General features: G+C 37.5%; 3 protein-coding genes across 3 annotated transcripts in view; 1 reads left to right on the plus strand and 2 right to left on the minus strand.

Annotated features, from left to right (window-relative positions):
- Positions 1 to 1,170: 1,170 nt before the first annotated feature.
- LOC135688329 (glyceraldehyde-3-phosphate dehydrogenase) overlaps positions 1,171 to 20,341 on the minus strand; it is a 31,170-nt gene continuing 11,999 nt past the window's right edge. The window contains exons 4-8 of the mRNA XM_065205144.2: positions 5,937 to 6,253; positions 5,288 to 5,426; positions 4,225 to 4,398; positions 3,693 to 3,877; positions 1,171 to 1,381 (exon numbers count right to left, since the gene is read on the minus strand). Coding sequence (XP_065061216.1) covers positions 1,318 to 1,381; positions 3,693 to 3,877; positions 4,225 to 4,398; positions 5,288 to 5,426; positions 5,937 to 6,253 — 879 coding nt within the window. The 3' untranslated portion in view covers positions 1,171 to 1,317. The remainder of the gene's footprint in view (positions 1,382 to 3,692; positions 3,878 to 4,224; positions 4,399 to 5,287; positions 5,427 to 5,936; positions 6,254 to 20,341) is intronic.
- Positions 10,558 to 12,445, plus strand: LOC148957171 (uncharacterized). The gene is made up of 2 exons (XM_089115665.1): positions 10,558 to 11,198; positions 11,366 to 12,445. The coding sequence occupies exons 1-2, from the start codon at positions 10,577 to 10,579 to the stop codon at positions 12,439 to 12,441; spliced, it is 1,698 nt and encodes a 565-aa protein (XP_088971791.1). The 5' UTR covers positions 10,558 to 10,576; the 3' UTR covers positions 12,442 to 12,445.
- On the minus strand, positions 14,608 to 18,793 carry LOC135692359 (uncharacterized). Its single transcript, XM_065210451.2, has one exon. It carries the CDS (start codon positions 17,966 to 17,968, stop codon positions 16,214 to 16,216), a length of 1,755 nt encoding a protein of 584 aa, XP_065066523.2. The 5' UTR covers positions 17,969 to 18,793; the 3' UTR covers positions 14,608 to 16,213.

The raw sequence follows: 20,341 nt of genomic DNA on the forward strand, positions 1-20,341 counted from the left end.
TACACAGAATCCTAGCGATTCCTTGTGCTTATAGAGAGACGGAAACCCCTTCTATCCAAGTGCCCATGGCAAACGATGCCACCTAGGGAGTTGTATCCAGCCACCACAAATAACCATGCTAAAAATTTATACTCAGAATACTACCGATTCCTTGTGCTTATAGAGAGACGGAAACCCCTTCTATCCAAATGCCCATGGCAAAGAAATGCCATCTAGGAAGTTGTACCCAGCCACCACAAATGACAATGTTAAAAAATTAAACACGTTTGTCGAGACGCAGCAATGAAGACTGAAAGCGGGTAATCTAAATATTGACCCAATTGATATTTTGATATATCTTTGAAAAGGTATTGAGAACACTAACTGAGCGGCAATTTCTTTCTAATGTACGATTTGATTCCCCTTTATCTAGTGGGCAAACTGTCGCTTTCTTTGCATCGTTTGGGAAACAAAAATTTCGAATGCTACAGTTTATTGCCGTATTTGTAATTTCATTTGCAGCCAAGGATACAAGCTTCGGGGGAATTTTATCTTCACCAGTAGATTTCTTGCCATCCAGGGATTTTAATAGTTTTGCAACTTCTTGACCGCCTATCTCTTGAAAAGTGAAAGTAGCCAGGACCTTTGCATACGATGAACACCATGTCATGCTTTAATCGCGTGATTTTTTGCTCATTGTAATAACGTGGGCCTCTGAATGGATGGGTATTTTTTTGGAAAGATAGGCCTTGCTTTATTCAAATGTTGATTTTTTCTATGTGCTCAAGCCTGAGGGTAGGATAGTGTTTCCATGATTTTTAGATTCGGGAAACATACTACTTTTGTGCTTTGATAAAATGGCGTAAGAGGTTGCTGAGACCCTCTGCTAAAAAATTCCTGAACGGGTACTCGAGCTCCCAAGACACCAAGTAGCTGGCGATCAAGTTTTAGGTGTATTCTTCATTTGCTGAATACCTTCTCTTCATCACAATCTATCTTTACCTTCTCGGATTTAATCTGGTGATGTAGAAACTGATTCCTTAACGTGCCTGTTCATTATACGACATTTTTTGTCTCATTCTGTAACCCAGGCTCTTAAGTTGCAAACCACCGATGCATTTGAGAGGCTTTTAATTCTATTTTCATGAAATTAAAGCACAGCTTTGATGTCTGCAGAGATTTGAAGGAAAATAACGTTTCTGTAAATCATTCAAGCAATTTAAATAGAAGTAAATCAGAGACTTATGAGAACTACTGAACTAGCAAGTGGATTCAAAGGAGTTTTTCTAAGATTACACTCTTTCACCAGCCGCCCGGTCACATTTTGGACTTAAACGTTCATTTTGCCATGTGAATCATCAAGTCGCAAACACGATGACTGTATCCAAATTCATTGTCATACCTTCAAAAGATAAAAAAATGGAATAAACCACTATTTTAAATAAATGAATGAAAATGACACATATTATAATCCGATGATGAAAGAAACTTCAATTTGATACTTGATAATCTCCTAATGGTTTTAGTTATAAGACGACAAATATATTTTACTACGTGCAGGTTTTGAGTCCATAGGGCGTTTCTGAATGACTCGACCAATTAGTTGTAGCCGGAAGTGTGAATATTGGACAAATCTGCTAAATACATTCCATCTAAATGATCTTATTCTTATTTAACACTGACTTTTTCCAATGGTGATTCAAAAATCAAAATGAAAGCATTTTCATAATATGGTCTTTGTACCATTAGCACTTTCTTCACACTAGCAAGAATTTATAATCTTATTAACTAAAGATTCTCGTTTTGGTTGAAAATAGTGTTGTCCTTTAAAACCTTCTCGAACATTCTAGCTTACGCTTACGCAAGTTTCGGTTGCTAAGGCAGTTAGTTTGGCTTTGAAAAGAATAACATTTTAGAACATAGCTAAGTAATAAAGCTAAGATCCTATTCAAGATCAATTCGGCATCTATACCTAAAAATTTATTCTCAGGAAACAAACATAAACGACTTGAAGTCGTAAAAATCTAGCTGAAACCTTTTTAATATTATATAGAGTCAGAGTGGCGTGCAGACCTGTTTATCTTTAATAACAACTAAAGGTTGATTTTCAAAACGCGAATTTCGCATCGCATTTGCTACGTACATATATTGATTTCCCTAAAACTCAACTTTAAAGTGCCCATTTTCACAACTGCACGCATGATGAATGTTCCTAGATTATTTTCTTACAAATCGAGAAAATTTACCATGCTTTGACTGGAAACTAGGTGAAGCGAAATATTTCGTTGCGAAAAAGTAGAACTCTTTCCTACTTTCTTGTGAATTCGCGGCGAAATCAAAAATCAAAACTGCGCATGCCTTGATACTTTCATCAGTGATGTCGCCATGGAAATCAGGCTTAAATTTCAATTTACAAAAAAACTTGAGACATATCATACAATACTGTTGTTGGAACCTCTATTTCATCAAGCTTACCCTCCCTATTCTTTCTGGAAATAAACTTAAATTTAAAATGTTTAGGGACAACTTTGAAATTTTGAATACATTTTATGCAATAGATTTTGGAAGACTTTTTAAAAGTCTTTGTCATTAAACAAGTACGGTAGCTATTGCCATGAAAACTTCATAAGACATAGTTGATTGTCGAAACCATTTACGTACGCCAAAAAATTTAAAAAAAACATCAACCATAAAAATTCTTAAGGTCTTGGGACGAAAACACAGGAGATTTTAAAAAACAAGAGCTAACTTACGAGTAGCGCTCGGAAATCACTTTCTGCACAAATAATCGCAAGCTAGAGTTGTCAAGTGATGACGTCACAAAAATCTTATTTGAAATTTTTTCCCATAACCTGAAGTAACATCATGAAATACCTCTAAATGTGCAAAATCAGTTAAAGGTATTCCGAATTGGCTGAAATATGACTAGACGAGCACAAGCTCTGGCCGCATCAAACCTCTGTAATTTGGTCTTAGTTCATAACTAATAAAATTTGAAATTCTAAAAATAGTTTTTATGACGTCACACTTGAGAACCCTATTGCATCAATTGAGGCTGTATAAAAAGATTCTCCGTACAAGAACAGTTAGAAACTTATCAAGGGTTGACAGAGCGAAAAAGTTTTACGAGGCCGAGAGATGAATGGTCTTTTCTGAAAGATCTGCGAATTAATAGGTTTGAATCCTTGCCAGACATTATATTGTCGTGTAAAAAGAAGCCAAATTTAGAGACCTAAGCAAAAACAAAGCTATCAAATTTTCTAAAAATGCTCTTAAAGAAAAAATGCTCTCTCACAGCAAAAATCAATCGACGAGGAGCTATTTTCTTTGGTGTTTCGCAGCTTCAAACAAAGCTTTACTAAATTCAATATCTTGATCAAATGGTCTTTATAAATTTCTTTGTTTTCTTCGTTCAGCCCGAAAAAACCGCTATTGTGTAAACAAAAGGAGTTCGTTTTCACACTGGTAACATTTTCTCTAGGCAAGCGGCACTGATTGGGCAACCTCAACAGTCCTGTCCTCGCGTTTCTGATTGGCTTATTTCGATCCACAACTGGGTATTTATATTTTCTAGCCTAGAGTTTTGGATCTATGCACTGTTTAAATCTCTAATTCTCACCAAAGTGAAACGAGACTGAGAACAATCCATTCCACAGTGGACGTTCTCATCGTCATTGCATACTTCTGCAAAGATTCCCTTTCATTGAACTTACCAGGAAACAAGTTTCACAAATGTGTCACTCAATGCAATGCCAGCCTTAGCATCAAATATTGAAGAAAAGGTACAGCCAACAAAGTCACTGGAAACTACTTCCTCATCTGTATAGCCCATGTATTTTCCAAGTTCCTTGCTTTCTGAGGCCTTCTTCACAACAGCTTTGATCTCTTCATACTTTGCCTGCAATAGGAAACATGAATAAAGTTGAAGAAAATTATATATAGCTGTATAGAACAACATGTAAACTGATGTATAGTAAAATGGAACTGACTTTAGGGTCTATTGCATAATTTAGCAATATCAAATTCTGATGACCTGTCTGTGTGACGAAGCCCTCAGTCAGGGTGGCAAAGTCCTCAGTCGGAGTGACAAAGTCCTCAGTCAGGGTGACAGTCTGGGTGACCTATTTCCACATATTTCAAAATATTTTATCTCTAAAAAGATGCAGAGAACACTAATATTTGGTGGTGCGTGTGCCTATTTTTGGCCATCAAAAAATGGATGGTAAAGAAGCTTAAAACACTCACTGGCTTTTTCAAACGGCAGGTTAAATCCACAACAGAAACATCTGGAACTGGAACACGGAAAGCCATTCCAGTCAATTTGCCATTTAAATCTGGAATAACTTTTCCAACAGCTTTGGCAGCACCAGTAGCTGCTGGGATGATGTTCTGAAAAGCTCCACGTCCATCACGCCATTTCTTTGAATAATAGAGAATGACAATTGCTCATTCATGCTCAACCAATTATTAAAACATTTTTATACTAGTATATTTTCTAGAAGGTTATCTAAACTTTCGGAAAATTAGTTAAATTTGTTATGGGTTGTAAAACTATTCATTACTTTTGCATTTTTAAAGGACAAGTGACACACTTTTCACCCTATCTTTTCTTTTCATTAACTTATAGATCATCTTTTAGAAGTAAGTTTTTCCTGGTTTAGAACAAAAAATTCTAATCAGGGGGCGCAGGGGACACTATTTTGCTTTTTATCACGTGACCCTATGACGTACATTGTGATAACTCGGAATTTTCCTGTAATTAATAGAAAGTTTACGAAACACGACGCAACAGGTCCAGACGAACTGAATTCGTTTAGAAGCGTGTTGTAAACGTTAATATTGCACTGTATACCAGTAGCAGCAATAACAAATTATCACAATCTACGTCACGGTGTCACGTGATTCATTTCCCGCCATAACTTGAAAAGGGTTTTTAAGTAGGAAAATGAAATCAGAAAGAAAAACTATTTCCACAACACTCTCATACAGCATTTTACTTTAAGTTAAAAGAAAAAAAAATTTGGCGCCAAAAGCGTGTCACTTGTCCTTTAATTTCCATTGCGTTAAAGTGCACTTCTGAATTCTTCATCTTAGGGATTATAATCATGATAAACAAACCAGTAGAAATCACATTCAAGGTTTTGAACGTTTACCACAAACAAAAGGCTTCTAACAGAGAACTATTTACTCAAAGTTCGTCAAGCACCTGATTTTCGTTACACACAAGGCCCGTTTATTGAAAGTAGGATAGGAAGAGGATAGGAAAAGGTGATAAACATTGTGAAAAATGCTGAATCCATTCTTAAACCTTTTGACTTGGACCATCCACCGTTTTTTGGGTTGCAGTTACCGCATGAATTGTACTCATCAAGCCTTCTTCAATTCCAAAGCTATCATTTATAATCTTTGCAAGTGGGGCTAAACAGTTCGTTGTGCATGAAGCATTGCTGAAATGACAATAAATAAAACTAGGACACACATTTACCGCCATTTACAACACAATTCATCTCCAATCTGAACTGATTTGGACAATGGTTTCTGTTGCTTTAATTTGATAAAAAAGGTGGCACCAACAGTATCAAAATTTATACATGTATCCCTGCAACTATGAAAGGAATACCTATTTGGACTAGAGTATCTATGTCAGCCATTTACTTTTGTCAATCTACAGAGCAAAAAAATTTGGGGCAAGGCCTTTCAGTGGGGCGCATCAACACCTGATCGCGCTAGAAGTCAACTGTGCACACAATATAGAGGTACATATGTTCAGCAAAGTAGTTATTAGTTAACGACAATTGGGTAAGGAGAGTTTAAATTATGGATAAAATAATTCACTATGATCATAAACTTCGAAAAAATTGCTGTAACAAGAAACGAAATTGAAATGAATACTGTATGACTCAAGATCTTGTTTTTTTCTTCGAATATCAATATTCCAAAATAATATTTTCTCTAACCTTACAACATGCATACTGCTCGAATCATATCTGTCCTCATTTACTCCCATAACAAACATAGGCGCATCTGCTGATGGTGCTGAGATTATAACTTTCTTTGCCCCTCCTTTCATGTGCAGGCTTGCCTTCTCAATTGTTGTAAATACACCAGTTGATTCAACGACAAATTCGGCACCTGATTCGGTCCATGGGATTTCAGCAGGGTCCCTTTTTCCATAAACAAATATTTCATTTCCATTTATCACCAACTTTCCATTTTCTGCCTTAACATTGCCTTTGTATCTATTGTGTGTAGAGTCAAACTTAAACATGTACACCTAAAATGTAAAAACATAAAATTTAATTGCTGAAAATGATTCTAAAGTAATACAATATTTGTCTAGATATCACAGAAGGAAGAATTTCATTGCTTACTGTAACCAAAGTCAATAGAAAAAACTCTGGTCTGAAAGCCAATTGCTCTATTATTTTCTTAACTAGAACTTGAAAGCACTTAAATTCTAATCACGTGAGTGACCCGAGTAAGGGGCAAGATGAAACATTCTCTCATCTCGCAATAGCAGATGCAGGCAGTTTCGTTAAGCCCAGTAATCAGTTGCACGGGCCAGAGAAAAAGATTTTCTGCGTTTCAAAATCTGTCTTCATGATAAGAAATGCTTACTTTCAAAAGCCATTTATCAAACCGATTGAAACTGGTTGAAACTGATTGATCTATTGCTTTTCTATGTATCAAATTTTCAACTAACGCTTCTCTAATATATTTCAGACAAAATTAAAACGTTGTCAAGATTGCAAGCAACCGACAGTAAGAAATATACTGAGGGTGATAAATGTATTTTAAGCTAATCTAAAGGGCGTGGTCGCAAAAATTTGACCCTCGTCTGTCCCTCTACACAATGTTTACAGTTTCCCCTTGTTTTTGTGCTTTTCTCAAAAAGCCCTTTGCGTTCCTTAGAAATTTCCGATAAAATAGAAACATAAATGCTATGGCGCTTGAATCCTTACAAACTGGATTCTGAAATGCTTGTCGGGGACTTGGCAGATTTTTCTCCAAGGCGAATCGACTTAGTTGGGACCCTTTGAATACTGCTTATTATTTTAAGACATTTGCTTACAACTTTGGAAAATCAGTTTATACACGTGGAGCTTTCTCGCTTTACACAATTCAGAATATAACGATTAGAGGAAATGTGAAGATGATAGACAGTTGTAGAATGGGGTCAGCCACAGAAAGTTAGATATGATGGTTATCGTCTTTGATTAGCCAACCATTGCCACGTAAAAAAGCCATAGTGTTTCCAAACGCATTTACAAAATAGGGCTTTTTTCCAGATTCTAAAGGGAAAAATTTTCCCCGCAAAACTTTTCCAGGGAGTAGACACCCGTACCCCCTTCTGTCGGACTCCTTCAATCTTCAAACCCTGAACTCCTTAACAAAATACTTGATTTTTTCATGAATCCTTCAAAAATATCTTCCAGAATTTTAATGGAGAACTGGCTCAAGTTTCCCTGGCTCTTTTCAAAACAGAAAAATAACTTTTTAAAAATTGCCTTTTTCAAACTCAGTTTCAAATTTTGTACCATAAAAAGATTGTTTGAAAATAATCTTTTTAAATTTAGTTTTATTCAAAAAGCATGGGAATTGCACTAATGTTGTTTTTTAGAAGAATCTCGTCGTTAAAACTTTTCGACTTTTGTTTCAGAGACTTGTCACATGAGCCCCTGCCTTTAGTTAGCTCCCTTGCAAACCTTCCTCACAAAACAATATAAAGTGGAAATGACTGGGGTGTGTCATAGGAGCTTCTGTTGTTTTTCGTGGACCGTCCTACGGCCAGTGGCCATGCGACAACCCAGCGTAAATGGTGAAATATGACCATGGTAAGATGGGGATATACCTACCTTTTGTTTCAGAAACTTGTCACATGAGCCCTTGCCTTTAGTTAGCTCCCTTGCAGAGTCCAGAAAAGTTGTTAACCTTCCTCAAGACAAAAACAACCCAGAAGGCAAACCTTCCTCACAAAACAATATAAAGTGGGAATGACTTGGGTGTGTCATAGGAGCTTCTGTTGTTTTTCGTGGACCGTCCTACGGACAGTGCGAGTGCGTCCCTTCTCTGAGCCTGCTGCTAGGAGCATCTTATAACAACTGTCACCTTAGTATGTCACTGTTAAAATTATGCTCCCAAGTCAGAAACATTCAACGACAATTCAATAAAATAGACTTCCAACTAAGGGTAAAGAATGTTTTTGGAAATTTAAAATAATAAATATTGAATTAATTGCTTCTTTTTTGCACATATTAAAACAAGTGCTCACAAGTATTCTTAAAGCCATGCCTATCATTGTTCTGTTTTGTAAAGAACAGACAATATTTGTCCAGCACATTTGTTCTTAAATCTTTTTACAATTATCCTTCCATGTTCTTGTTAAATTTTCCACATAATCCATACCCTCTTCACCCAGTCCATACCAAGTCTTTGTAATACGAGAAAAGGTCACATGTGGCATTTTGCACATCTTCAATTGCTTTTTGCATATGCAATAGCATGTGGTAGGTGATACAAACTGAAGGGCCCTTTTTGTCACTATTTATTCCTGTTATCATTAAATATAGATAAATGCTTTTGTGTTGTAAACCAAACCGAAAGTTGATGGAAAAAATGTTCTACAATCATGATGTTAAATTTAATTTGTTATTAAATTTTTAGGACGTAATTATTGAATTGCTAATTATAGAATTGCTGGGCAATCATTTGAAGGTATGTGAATTGAAAAAATTTTCAACTGTCTATTGACCATACTGTCCATAAAGTTATTGCCATACAAAGTCACTGAGATTCCTGTCATCCTTAAAGGCAGATCTCCGCATGATGATTTTTAAGAGGGCTGTTAGAAAATATCGAAACAGGTCATGTGCAGTAAGTAAAAGTGTAGAACTGAGTAGAACTGATTTTAGCTCCTCGTCAGACTTTTAATATGGCAATCACAGAATATGTGATGTCATTATTAAATCCTAGATAGGAATACTTTAGCAACTCGGAAACTGACACAACTAATTTTGTGATTTTGAATTATAAATGCTCAAGAACATGCTAAACATCTTCAAAATTTAAGGCTGTTCAGTTTTTGTGTACGAAGAATTGAGTACACTATGTAGTGGGTCGCGGGGAACGCATACCTATACCTGTAATATGTATATATATATACGCATTGTTGATATACTGTATATCAACATCTCCTGAAGAGTGAGTTACTCACGGAACAGGCTTGTAGAGATAACCCATGTAGTTTTACTTTCTTCAATCTATGATATATCACGCTCTACGTGCTAACGTATTGAGCACTGTGCTACGGAAGTATCAAAAGACAAATTTCTATATATATATACATACATAAAAAAGTCTACTCTTTTTTAGATATACGCCTTGACCTTCAAAACAATACTATTCAACCATATCGAAAACCAAATAACAATCCTGTCTACATCAACAAACATTCTAATCACCCGCCGACAGTATTAAAAGAACTACCTAAAGGCATCAACAAACGGATATCAGAATTATCATCAACTGAAGAAATTTATAGAAGAGAAATGACCGTATATGAAGAAGCTCTTAGAAAAAGTGGTTTTAACGACAATTTGAAATACATCCCCAAAGATACCGAGAAAAGGAAAAATGAAGATAAAAAGAAGCGCAAACGGAAAATTATTTGGTTTAATCCACCCTACTCGAGGAATGTCAAAACCAACGTGGGCAAAATCTTCTTAAAGCTTGTAAAGAAACATTTCGCTGATGATGAAAAACTGGCTAAAATTTTTAATAAAAACACAATCAAGGTTAGTTACAGCTGCATGAAAAATATAGGTTCCATAATATCCTCACACAACAAATCTGTTTTAAACCCAAAAAGCAAGGAAGAATATGGATGTAACTGCAAAAACAAAGACGACTGCCCATTAGGAAATGAATGTTTAACACCCAACCTCATATATGAAGCAACAGTTAGCAACGATAAAGATGATGAAAAGAAAAAATATATTGGCCTCACCGAAGGTACATTCAAACTACGATATGCTAACCAGAACAAAGATTTTAAACACGAAAGATATAAAAATAGTACCGAACTTTCAAAATATATTTGGAAATTGAAGGAACAAGGAAAGATACCAACCATTAAATGGAGAATTGTCAAGAGAATAAAAAGCACAGCTAAGCAACTTTTGTAAATTATGCCTGACAGAAAAATTTTATATAATTCAATCTTTAGGGGACAATAAAATACTTAATAATAGAACAGAATTTATAAGCCAATGTAGACACCAAAACAAACTTTTGATTAGCAATTTTCGATCTTAGAATGTAGTTGTTATGATTTATCACTCTGCACAATTAACTTCGTTTGATTGTGTTCGATTATTCGTTTTCACCGTTATATCTTGCTTGCCGTTAGCTTGTGTTCTTTTATACACCTGATGATTGTTTACACATGAAACTCAGAGTTGTGTCACAATAGTCTGTTTATTTTAGTCTATATATATATATATATATATATATATATATATATATATATATATATATATATATATATATATATATATATATATCCAGAAGATTGTTCGCTGTGATAGAAAATTTTGAAATGAGTGAGCTCAGGCCAGCTAGACGGCTAAGCTCGAAAACTCTTGCACAAGCATTAAAAACCTTTGTCGTTCCCGTAGTTGCTCGTTCTTATTCGATCGTTAGTCTGCGGGCTCTTTGGAACGTGCATCAAAGAGATGAAGGAAAGGCTGAAAGTCTCATCGCCTTGAAGCGAAGGCAGCTTGAAATGCTATTACAGCGAAACGACTCGATAATCGTCATATGGAGTTGCATAACTGGCATCGAAAAGAGGAAAAGCCGAGGAAAAACTGAAAGTGATCAATCCCATGAAGGGCAGCAATTGATGGGAACAGCGGATATTTTGGAAGAAACCCAAGAAACCGAACGGGACGATTGCGAAAACAGCCAAGCAAAACCAGATGTGGTTCCTTTGGACGTCAAACCTGGCATAAGCTTCTGGATAGTGGTTGACGTTCCAAGCTCAAATATCAAAACCATCGAAAATCAGATCCAACAACTGATTTTAACGTCCGGCCTTGACTTGGAATGCAAACCCATAAGAGCCAGGGCTTGTGAAGAAACAAATTCATACTATGCATCGACTCTTTGCACTGTCATCAAAGATCACAACCTGGGTTATGCAATGAATCTTGCAAGTAAAGGTATGCACATTTCACATTCGATCTCTATAATGTCTTTACAAAATGCCCAGCATCATTCATCTTTTCATCTAAGAGACGCTTTCATCTGTAAAATGCTTCACCTAAGAAAAAGCACCTTTGCATTTTCCAATGGTTCTGGTTGACTTTCATATCGTTTTGCTTTTCAGGCGCGTACGAATACACAAAGACCGTAATTCATGCACAAACTGGAATTTCGGTCGACAACGAAAAGATTCCAAAAAATGCCCAGTTCGGTACCAAAACAGTACGTGTGACAGTAACAGGAAGCTGTGGACAGGAATTTCGTACCGCTTTCCTTGCAGCATTGGACAAAATAAAGTACACAAAGTTTGATTATGACTTGGTCGATTTGCGAGAAGACAATGCGTCTATGACTTCGGCAAGTTCATCCGTCGGACTTTATTGCAAACCGAAGAGCAACATCTGTCGTGCAGTGGACATGATACGGCGCTCGATGGAAAAATTGACGATGAGGCTGCATAGAGGCTTCGTTTACAGAAAAGTAAACGAAGCAAAGTATACATTCGTCAAAGCGGGAACTGTGCATGAATTTGTGCACGCATTGCTACGAAATTCCGAAGTCGCTGACGTTGTCACGCCAAACCTGCAGGCAGTCATTGGCTTGCTATCCTTCAAAGGTTGCCAGATTGTCAGACAAATGAAAATTAACTACAACCTCATAGAGGTGAAACCATTTGGTGTGTGTTTTAACTTCGCTACCAAGACATTTCATACAGAGTCAATTGGGGAGGAGGAAATTGGAAATGTCTCTCCTCGCACGTATGTCAGCTACACATACAATGAAGAGATTGTGCCAGCCCCAAAAATCTTCATCGACAGCCTGCAAAACAGCTTTCCCGAGCACGATGTTTTACAACGATTCCTGCAAAAATGGTACCAACTTGCCTTGAAGGATTGCTTTCCACAAAAGGCCAAGAAGCTGTGTTGCGTCGGCGAGGCTGACTCTGGCAAGACAAGCTGGTTTGCGCCATACGAAGGTATAATATCAAGGGAAAAGTTAGCCTCGGTAACAAGAGACAGGCACTTTTCGGCCAGCATGCTCAGCGACGACACGGAGTGCTTGATTGTCGATGAATGGCCACCAGATGCGCTGAGTGCAGACGACGCGAAAAGGATCCTGCAAGGAGGATATGTTGCTCTACCACAGAAGCACAAAGAAGCTACGCATGTCGTTTACCGCTCTGGGGTTTACATTACATGAAACTCAATACCTTCGTTTACAGAAATCGATGACGCTGCTATTCAGACACGGTTGGCTGTTTTCAAAACAAGATCTTTGAAGGAAAGAAATCCTCAGGCAACAAACTACCTGAGGAAAAACTGCATGCAATGCTTCCATTGGTGCGCCAATGAATTACGCGACACTCCATTGTGGGAAGTCGAGGAAATTGAAAGAGCGGAGCAGCAACACGATGATGAGGGTGCCATTTTTAACGATTTCAATGAAGGGCAATCATCCAGGATGATTAACATTGAAGAAATAGAAAAACTTCAATTCTCGCAGAGCATTATAATTGCAAACGATGAAGCAACAGCCGAGCACCCTCAAGGAGCAGTGCCTACGGAAATTATTGACCAGGTCATCTTGGACGACGAAGATGAGAATCCGAACTGGGTGAGGGAGGAAAGTCGCTGTTTCGTCACTTTTGGGCCCATCAATGTATTTTCATACCACAAAGCTGTGTTTCTTTTGATCACTTCTAAACCAAACTGGGATTTATTGGATGCAACGGATGAAGACTTGGAAAGATTTCAAAGAAGACGACGACTTTCCTGGAAAAAGCCCGATTCCATGTATGATGCCTGGCTTCTCATCGAAGGAACGCCAAGACCAGAATTTGATATCAAATTGTTTTCGGAAACATTTCCTCGATGGGAAGAACTCTTGAGGGAAACGTACCGTGGTATCAGTCAGCTTTCCACGCCGATCAACGAATCGATTGATTGAAATAATGACAAGACTGCCAGTGACGACGAGAGCTTCTTTAAAACGCAAAAAACGCCAAAAAAGCGTCCACGAACTATGATTGTTCAAAGGCGAAGAAAACATCTGAAGTTATCAAGCGACGAAGAAGAATAAACCTTTGTTTTCAAATGCCTTTTGAGTTATATTAATTTTTATATCTTGTAGTTCATCATAAACTTGTAGTTTTATATATTTAAAAAAATGTTGTTGAGTTGAAAAGTTTTCTTCGATGACATCAAATCTTAATAAAGGGATGAATTACTACAATCATATAGAATATACGTAGTACAAAAATAAAAATCAATATGAACTAAAGACTTTTATCAAAATATTATCAAAAAATACTTTTGGCTACACATAAAGATTTTACTTTTTCGCCAAACCAAGGAGCGACAAGTAACTAAGATGAGTTCAAATGAGTTGGGATGAGCTAGAGTGAGCCAAAGTGATGTAATGTGACTAAACAGAGACCAGCCTCTTTCTTTGCTCAGCTTTGGCTCACTCCTACTCCCTGCAACTCATTGTAAATCATCGATGCTCCTAGTTGCTCAGCCCTTGCGAGAAAACTAAAGCTTTTATTACGTCATAATACTTTGAAGTCATCTAAAAATCATTATCATGATGTTTATCAAAAGTTTAAGAAAAGTCAATGGTAGCAGCAGCAACCACAGGCTGGGATCCAAGGTAATCTGAAAAAATCACCAACACCAAATAAATTCTATCAAAACTTTAGTTTCTCGCCAAACCAGGGAGCGACAAGCAACTAAGATGAGTTCAAATGAGTTGGGATGAGCTAGAGTGAGCCAAAGTGATGTAATGTGACGAAACAGAGACCAGCCTCTTTCTTTGCTCAGCTTTGGCTCACTCCTACTCCCTGCAACTCATTGTAAATCATCGATGCTCCTAGTTGCTCAGCCCTTGCGAGAAAACTAAAGCTTTTATTACGTCATAATACTTTGAAGTCATCTAAAAATCATTATCATGATGTTTATCAAAAGTTTAAGAAAAGTCAATGGTAGCAGCAGCAACCACAGGCTGGGATCCAAGGTAATCTGAAAAAATCACCAACACCAAATAAATTCTATCAAAACTTTAGTTTCTCGCCAAACCAGGGAGCGACAAGTAACTAAGATGAGTTCAAATGAGTTGGGATGAGCTAGAGTGAGCCAAAGTGATGTAATGTGACGAAACAGAGACCAGCCTCTTTCTTTGCTCAGCTTTGGCTCACTCCTACTCCCTGCAACTCATTGTAAATCATCGATGCTCCTAGTTGCTCAGCCCTTGCGAGAAAACTAAAGCTTTTATTACGTCATAATACTTTGAAGTCATCTAAAAATCATTATCATGATGTTTATCAAAAGTTTAAGAAAAGTCAATGGTAGCAGCAGCAACCACAGGCTGGGATCCAACGTAATCTGAAAAAATCACCAACACCAAATAAATTCTATCAAAACTTTAGTTTCTCGCCAAACCAGGGAGCGACAAGTAACTAAGATGAGTTCAAATGAGTTGGGATGAGCTAGAGTGAGCCAAAGTGATGTAATGTGACTAAACAGAGACCAGCCTCTTTCTTTGCTCAGCTTTGGCTCACTCCTACTCCCTGCAACTCATTGTAAATCATCGATGCTCCTAGTTGCTCAGCCCTTGCGAGAAAACTAAAGCTTTTATTACGTCATAATACTTTGAAGTCATCTAAAAATCATTATCATGATGTTTATCAAAAGTTTAAGAAAAGTCAATGGTAGCAGCAGCAACCACAGGCTGGGATCCAAGGTAATCTGAAAAAATCACCAACACCAAATAAATTCTATCAAAACTTTAGTTTCTCGCCAAACCAGGGAGCGACAAGCAACTAAGATGAGTTCAAATGAGTTGGGATGAGCTAGAGTGAGCCAAAGTGATGTAATGTGACGAAACAGAGACCAGCCTCTTTCTTTGCTCAGCTTTGGCTCACTCCTACTCCCTGCAACTCATTGTAAATCATCGATGCTCCTAGTTGCTCAGCCCTTGCGAGAAAACTAAAGCTTTTATTACGTCATAATACTTTGAAGTCATCTAAAAATCATTATCATGATGTTTATCAAAAGTTTAAGAAAAGTCAATGGTAGCAGCAGCAACCACAGGCTGGGATCCAAGGTAATCTGAAAAAATCACCAACACCAAATAAATTCTATCAAAACTTTAGTTTCTCGCCAAACCAGGGAGCGACAAGTAACTAAGATGAGTTCAAATGAGTTGGGATGAGCTAGAGTGAGCCAAAGTGATGTAATGTGACGAAACAGAGACCAGCCTCTTTCTTTGCTCAGCTTTGGCTCACTCCTACTCCCTGCAACTCATTGTAAATCATCGATGCTCCTAGTTGCTCAGCCCTTGCGAGAAAACTAAAGCTTTTATTACGTCATAACACTTTGAAGTCATCTAAAAATCATTATCATGATGTTTATCAAAAGTTTAAGAAAAGTCAATGGTAGCAGCAGCAACCACAGGCTGGGATCCAAGGTAATCTGAAAAAATCACCAACACCAAATAAATTCTATCAAAACTTTAGTTTCTCGCCAAACCAGGGAGCGACAAGTAACTAAGATGAGTTCAAATGAGTTGGGATGAGCTAGAGTGAGCCAAAGTGATGTAATGTGACGAAACAGAGACCAGCCTCTTTCTTTGCTCAGCTTTGGCTCACTCCTACTCCCTGCAACTCATTGTAAATCATCGATGCTCCTAGTTGCTCAGCCCTTGCGAGAAAACTTAAGTGTCTTTTGACGAAATCAAACGAGGTCAATCTCATTTTGGTGTAAAACAGATACTTTTTGATAATTAAATATAACAATTCAGTTAAGTTAGATATAAGAAAAATATAACATATATAACAATAATTTAATTAAATATAACAACAATAATTCAATTAAGAAAAAAATTATTTCCAACCAATTTTTTTCTTTATTTCCAACCAATCTTTAACACAAGAAACAGAAAGGTTATTACAATACTGACAAGGTCATTATTTAAGTCACTTTTTAGCGAGCAGTTCTGCTCTTTTTTTTAGAGAATCAGGGGTCCGTTTGCTATTGAAATTAAATCTAGGATCCTTAAGCATAGCCGTCCACTTTCCAAATCCATAAACTTTCAAACTTTTTTTTAGAAAAAAGTCTTCCTCTGGAGTAAATGGCACCCTTCTACTGACGACTGGCTTTGCTTTCAACCTGTCAGCATTGCAATCTGGGGGCGAGTAAGCTCTACACGATTCGTTACCCGCTTCGTCGAGATTGACGCAAATTGTTTCTTTCCGATTTCTTCCTGGCGTTATTTGCTGGTGCTGTTCGGTTTTTTCCAAGCAGCAGTCTTGATCAGACGAATCTTTGTTGTCTAGAATGATTCTTTTTAAACTTCTATCAACTTCTTTGTTCTGCAACTTTTTCATCGCCGATTTGGCGTTTACTGCAATTTCGCGTGAATTGCGCTTTTGATAGTAAGTTTTCGCAACTTGAGAACTGTGTTTTTGGTCTCGGCTCACGACTTCTTGCTCTTCAGCAGAAAGTTTACGCGAGCTCTCCGTCTCAACAATCTGACGATATCTGGTCGGATGAACGTATTTCCCGATTGCCTGAAAAACGAGTTCTGACATCAGGTTACTTAACTGTTTAAACTGTGTTCCATTTCTTGTGACTAGTACATATTCGCACTGAGGGTTCAACAGAGGCCTAACATGGCAAATATAGTCGTCAAGGAGTCGTGTGCTCGTTTCATCAAGTATCAATGAATCAAAGGTGTACTGTTGTGCAGTTTTAAACTCAGTCTGGTCCACAAACCCATTATTCTCCCTCGACTTTTCAAACATTGATACTGTTAGGAATTGATACGTCATTGGGCGTGATCCTTTCACTCTTGTAAACATATACACAGCTACAAATCGAGTGGCAAATGTAAGGTCCGCAGGTGTAACGGCAGTCAAAGGATAGCCTTTACAATTTGTCAACACATCTTTGTAGCGTGGAAGATGGTACGGTATAACTCTCTCCATTTCTTCCATCGTCGCCCACTGATTACAGCCAGAAAGGACTTCGATCGACAGGTTTTTTGACCATTCGCTGATTTTCCTTTTAGCCAGTGCTTTTTTTCCTCGGTTTATGTAAACTTCAGAAACCGCCAAATTGCCAAGCACTGTTGCCGATAATCCACTGGATTTACGAAAGTCGATCAAATCTGTGATTGCTTGTAAATACCCAAATTGAGCTGAGCTGCCTAGGCCCCATTCTTTTCCGATATGCTCGATAAAACTGCATATAAGTCCTGCGGATCCTATGCTGTAGTCTACATGCTGTTCTGTGAGATTGTCTTCGTCATCTTCGCTGCAAAATTTCAAGAATTTCATTACGCGTGTAGCATTTTGTGTTGCCTGTGCTGCTGACAGTCCCCCGCCACAAACAGCACAAAGCCAATCGACATACTGCTTTCCAACCCCTTCAGAAATTGAGAAATGTGGCCTTTTAGTTGTATCTGCACGTCTTCTGGCACTTTCGATGTGTTTGTGACTTCTTTGGGTACTCTGTTCAGCCGACTTTTCAATAACTTTATCACTCGGCTTCACATCGAAAAAATAATACCATCTGTGCTTGGTGTCTATGTGTTTTCGGCAACCTCTTTTGCTGAAAAATGTACGATTCTCGCAAAATTCTATCGGACAGCGAAAGGTTTTATCCTTCGTTTCACGGAGTATGACAACACGTTTCTTACTGTGTGCCCCCTCGACCTTTGACCAATCCATTCGCACATTTTGGTATTTCTCTTTTCGAGACAAAATCGAGCATTTCAACCCTTTTTATTGACAACTTAGAAACAATTGCACACAGATTCTTTTCATGGAAAGAGTTAAATTTTCTCAATGGTATTGTTAGATATGCATGAGTTTAAAGCGTATGATAAAGCGCAATTTTATACTTGAACGAGATCCATTGTAAAAACGCATACAGCACTTGTATTCAGAATGTCCCCAGTAGAAACACAGGGAATCTAGAATAGCCAATTAGGTCACTTTTCGAGGAACGCCACACTCATTGGAAACTATGTGATCACAAGAGGACATAGAAACCCCCAACAAATCACAGTGATCAAGGAACGTGGCATCCCTCGAATATGTTCATTGGATAAAGAAAACAGTGCACATTGTAAATATTAGTCACCAGAGACATCTGAGTTCGCTTGGTGCAAGGACCATAGCATTGTTCTTCTTCCCCTGAAAATTTCTGTCTAAAGGACGGGGGCAGACTTTATACAAATACTGTAATACTCAGAAGTATACTTGCATATATAAAAAAATGTCTATACAATTTATTGAAATTTTCCTATATAAACGTAAGCGTGAGCAACCCTCTCTCTCAGTGAATCATATATTGCATTAGAGATATATATATATATATATATATATATATATATATATATATATATATAATCATAAGGCAAATGCTGACAGGAGGAAAATTCTTTCCACAAGGGTGCTGCCCAATTGTATTGAACTACTCTTGGTCGGAATCGAACTCCAGTTTGCTGCGTCGAAAACCCCCGCTCATTTCACTGAGCCAAACGGCCCAATATATATATATATATATATATATATATATATATATATATATATATATATATATATATATATTAATCAAGTTAGAAATAGTATATATATATATATATATATATATATATATATATATATATATATATATATATATATATATATATAATAAAATAGAATATATACTAGAAATGAGACATGTTCTCTGTTACTCCGAGTTTCGTGCTTACGCACTCATCAGACAGACTATAATGAAGAATATTCCTGCTACCGCGGTATAAATATACAAAAGGTGTGATAAAGTTGGACAAAAGAAATTTTATTTAATACAGGTTAATTAGTTAGGTGGAGTTCTATTGTTCATGAGATAAAACTTGTTTTCGTGTCGGCATTTGGAGATTAATTCGGATCGTTTGTTTAGAAGGGTGTTGTTATTTGCTTTGATGATGTATAGTTTTTCTGTTAAGCATAGGTCACACCTTTTTGTAATGTTGTTGTATGGTTTGGCTGAGGTGATGATGGTCCATTGTATGTCATAATCCTTGTTTTTGTCTTTAAGTTCCCAGATGTATTTTGATAGTTCGGTACTGTTGGCGTATTTTCGGTTGCGGAATGAGAGTTTGTGTTGTGTAAATCGTTGTTTGAAGGTTCCTTCTGTTAGGCCAATGTAGTTTTTGCTGACAGTGTCTTCGGTTGTGGTGATATGTGCGTTGTAGATGGTGCTGGAAGAGAGGCAGTTGTTGTCTAGTGGGCATTGGTCTTTTTTTCGGCAGTTGCATGTTTTCTCGTTGGTAGTGGTGGGATTGGTGTTGATAATTTTCTTGTTGTGTTTGTTGATGATAGTTTGCATATTATCCATACAGCTGTAGCTGACTTTAACGTTGTTCTTGTTGAAGATCTGATGGAATTTGTGATTCTTGGGGAAGTGTATATGTATGAGCTTGAGGAAAGTTCTGCCGATGTTAGTTTGTACATTCTTGCTGTATGGTGGGTTGTACCAGATTATGTTGCGCTGTCTGTTTATGTTGCGCTGTCTAACGAAGACCTAGATGCATTTGAGTCTGATTTACTCAACATGATCAAGCACATCCAATTCAGGAAAACACACGACCAATTTCAAGACCAGCTACGCGAAGACATCAAAAAGATCAACGCCTCCACGAAAGCCTTCATCCCCGCTGACAAAACAACCAACTACTACAAACTGGATAGTGAACTACATGACAAACTACTAACTAACAGCATAACCACAACCTACAAGAAAGCAAACGACAGCGCCATCCACACAATAAACAACGAAGCACGGAACATCGCCACTGAACTCAACATCCAAGACCGAACAGAATGTATGGCAGAACGACAAGCATTCATAACTCTAAAAGACCATAAAGAAAACTTCCAGAACAACCCCACCTGCAGACTAATCAACCCCGCAAAAAGTGAAATAGGCCGTATCAGCAAACAGATCCTTGACAGAATCAACACGACCATCAGAAACCAAACTACCCTAAACCAATGGAAAAACACTTCGTCTGTAATCAACTGGTTCAACAGCATACCAAACAAGCATCA

The sequence above is a fragment of the Rhopilema esculentum genome, unplaced genomic scaffold, assembly GCF_057945365.1.
Source record: "Rhopilema esculentum isolate cy_ngs unplaced genomic scaffold, ASM5794536v1 HiC_scaffold_36, whole genome shotgun sequence".
Classification (NCBI taxonomy): Eukaryota; Metazoa; Cnidaria; class Scyphozoa; order Rhizostomeae; family Rhizostomatidae; genus Rhopilema; species Rhopilema esculentum.